This window comes from Ruditapes philippinarum, unplaced genomic scaffold (genome assembly GCF_026571515.1).
Source record: "Ruditapes philippinarum isolate M1 unplaced genomic scaffold, ASM2657151v2 ctg1043_1_1_1_1, whole genome shotgun sequence".
NCBI lineage: Eukaryota > Metazoa > Mollusca > Bivalvia > Venerida > Veneridae > Ruditapes > Ruditapes philippinarum.
Window position 1 is genome coordinate 1 of NW_026852016.1, and position 11,375 is coordinate 11,375.

At 33.0% G+C, this 11,375-nt stretch overlaps 1 protein-coding gene across 1 annotated transcript; it reads right to left on the minus strand.

Annotated features, from left to right (window-relative positions):
* Window positions 1-52: 52 nt before the first annotated feature.
* Window positions 53-3,892, minus strand: LOC132746719 (ankyrin and armadillo repeat-containing protein-like; the record flags this gene model as incomplete). The annotated part of the gene is made up of 2 exons (XM_060735951.1): window positions 3,774-3,892; window positions 53-704 (listed from the first exon to the last, which is right to left on the minus strand). A coding segment is annotated over exon 2 (583 nt), but the record flags the coding sequence as incomplete, so codon positions are not given.
* Between the last annotated feature and the right edge of the window lie 7,483 nt (window positions 3,893-11,375).

The window sequence follows — 11,375 nt, forward strand, 5'->3', positions numbered from 1 at the left end:
TACAAATTGCGATATATATCTAAAAGTTTTGAGTCAATAGAAATCAACCTACCACTCCGCAAAAATTCTGTTATCAAAGTTTTCTTCGTTTCTGGTTTCCCATTTGCATTTACATCAAGACTAGATCGCCACTTTTCTGAAAATTTTGTTCGTTTATCTTTCGGAAAATAACAGCCATGCCATAATGCCTTCATCATATAGTCTACATTGATCATAATTTGTCCGATCCTCGTGTCCTGGTACGCCGGAGGTAACTGACACGTAGTACTCTGGTCAAAGTTTGCTTCAAGTGACAACGTCGGTGTCTGGTTAAGCACAAACAACCCCATAGTCAATTCTCGAACAATCTGGTGTAGTTCACGATAATCTAATGGCTGAACGTTGTCCTCTTCAGGAATGAGTATTACACATGTATTTGAATTTTGGGGATTTATATTGCTAATAAGCCCCATTGGTGGATCTGTGGGATATCTGAAATCCTCAGTAGATAACATCCAATGAGTTTGCATATATCCAAGCATTTCTTGGCAATCATATCGTTCAAATTTTTCGATAAAATTAAGAGCATTTCTGGCAATAGCTTGTGTCTGCACTTGCTCCTCTGTTTTCTCCGTCTCTGTTGCCTGGGCCGCCATGCTGATATATCTACACCACAGCTGCTTGACAACAACACTGTCTTGACTTACTTATGTTAAACCATTGGTCTAAAAATAAAATCAAACAATAAAGTTGTTTACATACTTAAAAGCACTAGACCTATATACTACAAAAATCTGCTATAGACATTGCATGGTTATAATAAAATGATATGAATTTAAAAAGAATTAAAAAAGAAAAGAAATTTAAATCACTGGCAAATTGTTGAATTCATCTTAATGACCATAATTACCCAGTGTGTTTATGATGTCTTCTATCAAAACATATTGTATATATATTTTATATATGAGCCGCGTCACGACAAAACCAACATAATGGGTTTGCGATCAGCATGGATCCAGACCAGCCTGCGCATCCGCGCAGTCTGATCAGGATTTACCAACTCTATTACAAGTAGAGAAACTGATAGCGAACAGCATGGATCCTGATCAGACTGGGCAGATGCGCAGGCTGGTCTGGATCCATGCTGGTCGCAAACACATTATGTTGGTTTTGTCATGACACGGCTCATACATATTTCCCTGTCATTTCAATAGGTAAAGCCCAGAAAAATGTTACCTGAATCAATCAGCATTCTCTATTTTTAACCCTGACAGACAGTGCGGTAACTGGAGTGCGGGTACCTTAATACCTGCATGCACTGTGCATATATTGGTATATCATTTAACTTGAATATAATCCAATCAAAAGGTCTCCAATCTAAGATAAAAATTCTATTTAAATGATCATAAAAATAGGAAGAAAATAGTCATTAGTAGTTAACATAGATGATATGCATGCATGTATATATATTTTGACTGAAAATAATATGCTTTGTCAGCTATGCTTTTTCTGTATATTTTAGTGTCCATTAAATATGGGAGCCCTTTTATAATATCACATTTCATATTCACAATTAAATTGTGTAAACCAAATAATTATCTCATGTAATTAACATGTATTTGCATCATGAAACTTAATAAAACATTTGGCAACAAATAAGGATGTTAAGTAAAGTATTGATTTACAGTTCATAGATATTAATTACACTAAATGATTGGCTCATTTTTGCTGGGGTTTACTTATTGTGACAGCAGAGAAAGGGAAAGCGACAGAAATATCATATTCAGATGCTTGTTCATTGGTTCCCTTTTCCTGGGTTTTCATATTGTGACAGCAGGGAACGTTTTTTTATGTTTGACTATGATACAAAAGAGAAAGAACTCCAAAACACTCGGCGATCTGAATTATACTCCCTCGTACAAATCAGATAGCCTCGTGTTTCTGTGCTCTTTCTATTACTTAATTACACTAAATGAGCATTATAAATATGGAAATATCATTTACTGTCAAAATTATGGCAACAAATCACAACTTTTAATGTTTATATTTGTTATAAATGATAAATATTAAGCAATGTTATTTGTTTTAAAGATCCTGTAATACATTTTTTATGGTTTTAAATTATAAATATGATGCTCAAATAAAGATTTATCAATATTGTAGGTCCAAAAAGCATTATTTATAAAGATATTACCGAATTTAATATTTCATGTAAATAAAGGGAGTTTATAAAAATTTATTTTCTATAAAATTTAAGTCCAATTTTACAATAAGAAATGAATGCATATATTTTAATGATTACATATTATATGCACACATATTTGCAGTACATACTTTGCATATTCTTTAATGTTTGAGTATTGTTTTATTTGCATAATTATGTCCATATATATAATTTCACTTAGTGTGGTTAACCACTCTGATCACAACATACAGGATTTTTAAATCAATCCTGTAAACTATTTTAATAAAAAATGATGAACTTTTCTCTTTTTTTTCCATTTATCAAAGAGAATTTAAGTTATATTCCGATATCTTTCAGCCATTCCATGGATCTCCTCAATCCACACTGCTCCTAAGCAAATGTTAGTGTTTGCCGGTCAGCATTAATTATTGAAATTAACGTGTCAAGAGCAGCAAATCTAATGGAATTTTAAATTTAATGCTAACTGAACAAGTGCTAACCTACTTAGTGGTAGAAATTTAATGGTTTGAATCTCTACATTACGAGAGAGTGATATGCTGATTTTACAGGATAGTATTATTAATTACAATTTAGTGTTGACTTATAATCATTAATGCATCAAAGATTTTGAACTAAACTCTATCATTATTAGATCAATGACAAAATATCATTTTAAGCACTTTTGTCTTTAAACATAAACCCAGTGTGCAGCCATTTGATGCAACTTAAAGAGCTATGTCTAAATCCGCAATAAGGGCTTGATACATTGTAGCTCAGTTGGTTAGATCACTGATTGTTGCTCCTGATGTCCTAGGTTTGATCCTGGGTAACACCCTTGGGATTTTTCAGACACATTTTCAGTGTTTCCCACCTACCTAGAGGTGTACTGGTAAGAAATCCAGGTAATCATCACATGTATCAGTGCTATATAAACTGGGCATGTAAAAGGACCAAGGGGCCTTAATTCAATAAGAGCTAGGGACTGGTTCCCGGATTCCCTTGTATCTCATAGCTGTCTCTGAAGTCTACAGTCATGTCTATGTCCCTGCGAGGGTTTAGATAGAAGATTGATAGTAGAATTATCAGTAGTAGGATCCAGAACCACTCGGATGATAACTGAACAGTTGTACTTAAAATTTAATCAAGCACTATTTTATTTGTTTATTGTTTACTTTTATTATCTTCATACTTTTCCAATATTTATTCTGTTATCTTTCAGAAATTTACTTAATACCGATCAGTTACATATTTAAAGCTTTCAAAACAAAGTGTCCCTGTACCACTGAAATTATCAATATCAACAAAAAAATAATTTATCAATTTTAAAAGCTAGATATGATTATTGTAATTTGATTAGTTTAACAATGTTTAACAAATATTATTTTAATGGTTTATTCTTAAATTCTAACTCTAGATTATAGGTCTTATCTTCATTTTTATGGAGACTCGCTGTTCTTGTAAGGAAAGGAAATATTTACATTTTAAGTTTTCATACCCCACCCACCGAGTTTACATTTTGGCGTCCTAAGTTACCAAAAACGAACTGCGTGATTTTTCAAAATTATACATGGAATGAATAATCTTTTAATAGCAAACAATTGTTACCAACCAATATTATCCGGAATTTGTCCGCTTTTTAAAATATATCGATACTTTATGTTATTGTAAAGACACATAAATTTTTGTTTGACAACCCGTATTGGCGAGCACCTGTTTGCCGTTCTCTCTAATTAGATCAATTTAATTGGTCAGCGGTGTGCGGAATGGAACGGGTTAAACCTGACGGTACAATATCCGTATTAGGATAAATTTTCAAGCTGCAGTTTCTTTTTCGGTTTTATTATTATTATTATTATTATTATTATTATTATTATTATTATTATTATTATTTTATGATTTAAACACATGCAAAATGTGTATACTGTTTCCTGCTAGAATTATTCAAGCTCCTATTTGTTAAATTTCGCTTCGTGCCCCCGCGGGGCGAACTTTTATTTATTAAACTTTATCCCGCGCCCCCGTTTTCGCTCTGCGCCCCGCAATTTTAACTTGTTATTTTTCGACTTTTCGCTTTGCGGGGTCGCGGGGCAAAATCACAAATTGCACATATAAGCCACCATGCATAGTTCTTGGACATAGCTGTCACTTTGCTTATAGCATTTTTTGCTTATAATGTCAATAAACCAAATGTATTTATTCAAAATATAGATAGGAAAATATATAAATGGAGATAGTTTCTAAATAGCGGATAAACCAATCATTTCACATTACATATATATTATATGAACCATAGTATCATAGTATAATATGTTCTTGTTCTATCACATTTTAACTAGGCCTTCAAGCTACAGTAACATGCCATAAGTATTGGTTAAAATGGCGGCCATATTGGATTTTCACCGTAAATGGTGATTTTAAAAATTGAAAAACAGCAACAACTAAATCAACTTTCTCCATAATTTTTTGACAATCCTTACCTTAATACTTTGTTAGATGTCCTTTTAATCTAATAACTAGTAAAATTCTTCTCGGAATGCTCTTATACAAACTCTGAATGTGCTCAGGTGAAATGCTGGTCCAAATGTCTTCAATATGATTGAAAAGATCACCCTCAGAAGTAATCGATGTAAGTCTATTTGTCAATTTTCTTTTTATAAACAACCAAATATTTTCAATGATATTCAAATCTGGTGACTGGGCAGGCCATGACATAGTTTTTATATGACTTTGAGCTATGAAATCACTGGTTGCCCGTGAAGTATGAACCGGAGCATTGTCCTGCTGAAATAAATAATTATCTCCTGGGAAATGTCTGACTAAAACTGGCCACAAGTTAGCATCAAGTATGCTGATGTATTTCTGTGAATCAATATTACCTTCAACACGTGTAACAGTTCCAACACCCTCCCAACATATACACCCCCATATCATAACAGAGAACTTTCTATTTTTAGTTGATGGAATGAGGTCCGGTCTGTATCCTTCACTCTGTTTTCTCCAGACATACACTCTATTATCACCACCTACAACAACCTGGCTCTCATCAGAGAATATAACATTCTTCCACTGTCTCTCAACAGTCCACCACCTCTTCTGTAAACACCATGACAACCTCTTTTTCCTATTTTTAACTGTTACCACCACTCTCTTCCTTAAAACCCTCCTTTTAAAGTTGTGTTTGTGTAAATGACGCTGGACTGTCCTCTTGGATTCTTGATTCACAGCATTTTCATTAAATTTGCATGTGATTTCACATAATGAGTTTCTCCTGTTATTTTTCACAAGTCTTTCTAAAACGCGATAACCCCTCCCAGTCAGTAATGCAGGTCTGCCACTTCTTGATTTATTTTCCACAGAACCAGATGATTCAAATTTTTTCAAAATATTAAATACCGTACTATAAGGTATATCCAATGTCTCACATATTTTACTAGGTCTAAATCCTTTTAAATGCAAATCAACAATAATATTCTTCTTATCTGGTGACAATTCTTGACCTTTCCTACCCATTACATTGTTTACACAAAGAATGCTACAACACAGTGATTGATGACATCATAAATGACATCACACCTAAAAGCATGGCTGTGCTATTAATATCTGTGGTATTTACGTCAACATTGATTGGCAGCATGTGATCAAAGGGAAACTAATCCTACAGACATGCTCAATTAAATCCAATATGGCCGCCATTTTAACCAATACTTATGGCATGTTACTGTACGTAGTTATATCTTTTACCAATAAACGTGACTACAGATTTCATATTTTATATACTTACTCATCTTAATATTATGTATTATACATGGTTCAAAAGTCAAACAATACATACTCGTATATACATCATATCATTCATTTTTTAATGAATGTGAAGACACAATTTAACTACATATAGTCTACTTATGAAGGTTCTAACAAATACTATTTCTAAGTACAAGGTCTAAATATTATTCCTTATATTTTTTTTATATTTTTTTATATCAATGGGTCAGTGTAAGTTAAGTTTATGTTTACGAGTGCTCAAGCACTTAGTACTCTAAAGAATCAGGATTTACTTCTGGAATTCATCTTCCTAAGACAGTTATTGTAAATTATTTGAATTTGTCCACCCCCTCCCCGTGTTTAAAGTCAAGTAAATTCAGCAATGTTTGCAGGTGATATGGAAACGTGTCTATTGCAAGTGTACCAGGCTCTACTTTGTGTTTTACGTACCTAAATAATTTGGCCGTATTAAACTTTGCCCCGCACCCCCGCATTATTAGCGTGTTTTCGCTCCGCGCCCCGCCATTTTAACTTGTTTTCCTTGTATTAGTCATTTAAGCTTTTTGGAGGATAGTGCAAGATACAGATACAGGAAGATGAATTCCAGAATTAGGAATATACAAGTCAAATGAACAACAACAAGCAGTTTAATTCAAACCATAGATTAAATTGTGTGAAGGAATATATAATATATGATATATATAGAACCTATATATGTTATCTAATTAGGATTACGTTAAATTTATATAACTTAAGTTTATTGAAATAATTGCCCTAAGATATTTAAATAATAACTAATATTTATTTTTGCAATCAGCATAAATAAAATGAGAAATAAATTCTCAAATTATAATGAAGCTTTTAAGGCTTCGAATGCATGAGTACCGGTAGCTCCCAAAATAGTGTGTGTGTGTGTTTGCGTTTGTTTACCCTCGCCACCTGAAAGAGACCATATGGGCGAGCATATACTTCATTTATAACCTAAATATAGGGGGATCTGATGTTTGTTTACTATATGTTATATCGGTACATGTGTTATGTGCATACCATATCCCCCATGACAGGGTCGTCTCTACGTACGACCTCTGCCATGGGAGGAAGATGGGATAATTCCATTCTAAGTTTATAGATTCTAAAATTAATTATTAAAAGGTTCTTATTTTAAAATGGCCAATACGTTTATAGAAGGTACCGTCTTTTATAACAGGTCACATATTAAGAATTTCAATATATATTTACATATAAAAATTACAGAATTCGCATACTTACATGCGATAAAGGCATGTTTTCTTTACCATTTTTTTCAATGTGGGCTCTCTGTGTGTATTAATTGGTTCACTCATTATATTATATATAATTAACACATACATTGGGATGCATATGACTAATTACAAGTTTGTAATTAGCAGAATTTGTTATAAATTTCGTAATTTCTACCGAACACCCGCTTTATAAGAATGATTTTGATTCGTTTTTAGATGATTGCCTCCTTTGTCATCATTGTTCTAAAATTCGTTGTTTACAAAATAAGGAGGTCAATCCGATTTTGTTAAAATTTCTTGACCTATATTGACAAGTTTGTCGCGCGGACTGAATAGAAATTTAGAAGGTGCTCGTTGCATTCCAATGTATACGTGTTTTTTATCAAAACACAAAATAAAGAAATGCACAAGCTTATATATAGAAATACGAGTGCAAAAATCACGTGACCAAATAAACAATTAAACATTGGATTAAAATAGAATGATTTAACCAATGAATGAAGCCGTAACAGATTAACTTAGGCATAAACGACAAAATGGCTGCGCCCATGAAATAACAATAATTGATTGCAGCGTAAGTAAAAACAAAAGGAATTTAATTTAAATACGCATTTAAGATGCAAACTACCATGAAAAAGGCAAAGCCTCAAAGTGAGCTCGATTTACTTTTTACCGTGAAATAGTATAAAATAATCGTTCATTTTTATTTTACATTTTCCGTTTTAAAATTGTCATTCGGTATTTTATACACTGCTTCCGTTTATTCTGGTTCCCTGTCCAATTATGGTTCCCATATAATTGCGCAGGACACCAGTCTATTCTTCCGTTTTAAGATAAGATAAGATAATCTTTATTTATAGTCACTTACATAAAAACATATAAACATTAGCTATATAAGCTATTTTCCGACATGACTGACTATCCTTTAACAATACGAACAAACCATCTGTATAAAAGAAAATATCTAAAAGTATTTAGAAGATCAATATACATTTACGAGTGACTCTGTAAAACAAATAAGATTTATAAGCACATATAAATATGGGTAAGATAGTATTAATTGATTAAAAGCAAATATACACTACAATGAAATATCACAGATAATAACATCATACAAAATTCCATTTTATGTACACAACCCTAAAATCAGAAATAGATTTTTTTTAATTTAAAAAATTTAAAATAAATTTAAAATAAAAATGATTCAATCTTATTTTAATATGGTTGACCTAAAATCCAGCATGGTGCTTGAGCATATATCAGTATCTGATATATACTCAATCATGAAAATATGGTTGTAACTAAAGCATGTACAAGCATCATAATAAAATTTGAAATGTATGTGTAACAGTTGCTGATCTGAGCTGGCCTAAACAAAGTCATGGTTTAGGTTAATATATTAATTAAAACCAACTTAAATTAAATTTATATTTTCAATGTTAAATTAGGTCCAAAGAGAAGTTGTCTCCAGTTTTCCAGCTACCCTGAGTGACTGCGTCGCACGGTATTTCCATCAAATTGTCCACCAACAGGCAATATCTTTACATGTGCATACTCGGAAAACACATTGCTAGCTAACTGCATTTCGATATTTTTACATAAATGTCTGTAATCTTCAAAAATTATGAAAAACTCACCTTGTTTGTGCTTAATATCTAAACTCTAGCTATTTGAGTTTTTTCAAAGAAGATTTTTTTAAGTTTTTGTTATACACATATAAGGAAAAGGAATGACCCCCCGGGCGGGGCCAATTTTGACCCCAGGGCATTTATTTGAACAAACTTGATAGACACTCACTAGAAGATGTTTCATGCTTAGTATCTAAACTCTAGCTATTTGGTTTGTTTTCAAAGAAGATTTTTTAAGTTTTTGCTATACACATATAAGGAAAATCAATGACCCCCGGGGCAGGGCCAATTTTGACCCCAGGGCTCTTATATGAACAAACTTGGTAGACATCCATTAGAACATGTTTCATGCTAAATATCTTAGCTCTAGCTCGTTGAGTTCTTTAAAAGAAGATTTTTTAAGTTTTTACTATATGCATATAGGAAAATCAATGACCCCCTGGGGCGGGGCCAATTTTGACCCAAGGGCTTTTATTTGAACAAACTTGGTAGACACTCACTAGAAGATGTTTCATGCTTAGTATCTAAACTCTACCTATTTGGTTTTTTTCAAAGAAGATTTTTTAAGTTTTTGCTATACACATATAAGGAAAATCAATGACCCCCGGGGCAGGGCCAATTTTGACCCCTAGGCTCTTATTTGAACAAACTTGGTAGACATCCATTAGAACATGTTTCATGCTTAATATCTTAGCTCTAGCCCTTTTGGTTCTTTAAAAGAAGATTTTTTAAGTTTTTACTATATGCATATAGGGAAAATCAATGACCCCCTGGGACAGGGCCAATTTTGACCCCAGGGCTTTTATTTGAACAAACTTGGTAGACACCCATTAGAAGATGTTTCATGCTAAATATCTTAGCTCTAGCTCTTTGGGTTCTTTAAAAGAAGATTTTTTAAAGTTTTTACTATACACATATAAGGAAAATCAATGACCCCCGGGGCGGGGCCAATTTTGACCCCAGGGCTCTTATTTGAACAAACTTGGTAGACATCCATTAGAACATGTTTCATGCTAAATATCTTAGCTCTAGCTCTTTGTGTTCTTTAAAAGAGAATTTTTTAAGTTTTTACTATATGCATATAGGGAAAATCAATGACCCCCTGGGGCGGGGCCAATTTTGACCCCAGGGCTTTTATTTGAACAAACTTGGTAGACACCCATTAGGGGATCTTTCATGCTAAATATCTTAGCTCTAGGTATTTGGGTTCTTTAAAAGAAGATTTTTTAAGTTTTTACTATATGCATATAGGGAAAATCAATGACCCCCTGGGGCGGGGCCAACTTTGACCCCAGGGCTTTTATTTGAACAAACTTGGTAGACACCCACTAGAAGATGTTTCATGCCAAATATCTAAGCTCTAGCTATTTGGGTTCTTTAGAAGAAGATATTTAAAGTTTTTTCTTTTGGTTGCCATGGCAACCAGAGTTCTGCATGGAATTAAATTCTTTGAACAATTTTCAAAGGTGACCACCAAAGGAACATTCCTGTGAAGTTTGGATGAAATTGGCTTAGTGGTTTATGAGGAGATGTCATTTAAAGTAAAAGTTTACGGACGACGGACGGACGGACGGACGGACGACGGACGGACGCCGGACGAAAAGTGATCACAAAAGCTCACCCTGTCACTTTGTGACAGGTGAGCTAAAAAGGTAAAAAAAATTAAAAAGAAAAAACTGTAAAAAGTTATTGTCCCCTTAATGGGATATGTGAAAAGCTGATCAGCAGCTGCCACACATTCAAACACTAACACACACTGACAAATGACTATACAAACATACACACAAGAAGCACATGAAAAACATATAAAAGATAATATAAAACAAAAATACAGGCCTTATACAGCATTTCTTTATGGTAGACAAAATACAGAAAAAACAAAAGAACCATATGCAGATTCACTTGATTCACATTGCAAAACTCAACAAAAACATAATACTTATGCACACATAGAACATTTGCATTTGAAGCCACTCCAGGTCTGGATAAGCCTCCGAAATTCACTGTAATCAGTGTCTGTTCTTAGTTCATTCGGGAGGCTATTCCAGACCTGGGTGGCCTCATAACGAAAGCTTTTTTTTTAACCATAAATCTCTGTGTTTACTCTAGGAACTTCAAGTGTGTTGGTATTTCTAAAAGAGTAATAAGATGAATTTACTGTAATAAGTTTTTGAACATATTTTGGTGATATATTTTGTAAACATTTAAAAACTTCAATAGCTAATTGTCTTAGTCTACTGATATGTAAAGTTGGCATATAAGCTTTACTTAAAAGAAATTCATATGATGAGCTGTAATCCTAAAAAAGTCTTCAATGATCTATGTTGTAACTTTTCAAGTTTTTTCAGTATTTTGTTTATTACAAAAATGCCAAACTAAAGGACAATAGTTAAAGTTTGAACGAACAAAGGATTTGTAAATTAACAATCTAGTATTTTGATTTAAGAATTTACTCAGTCTAGCAAGAATGTTGATTTGTTTTGCATCCTTTTTGCAAATGTTAGATGCATGTAAGTCAAAATTTAGTAAAGAGTTTATTTCAACACCAAGAAGTTTCAC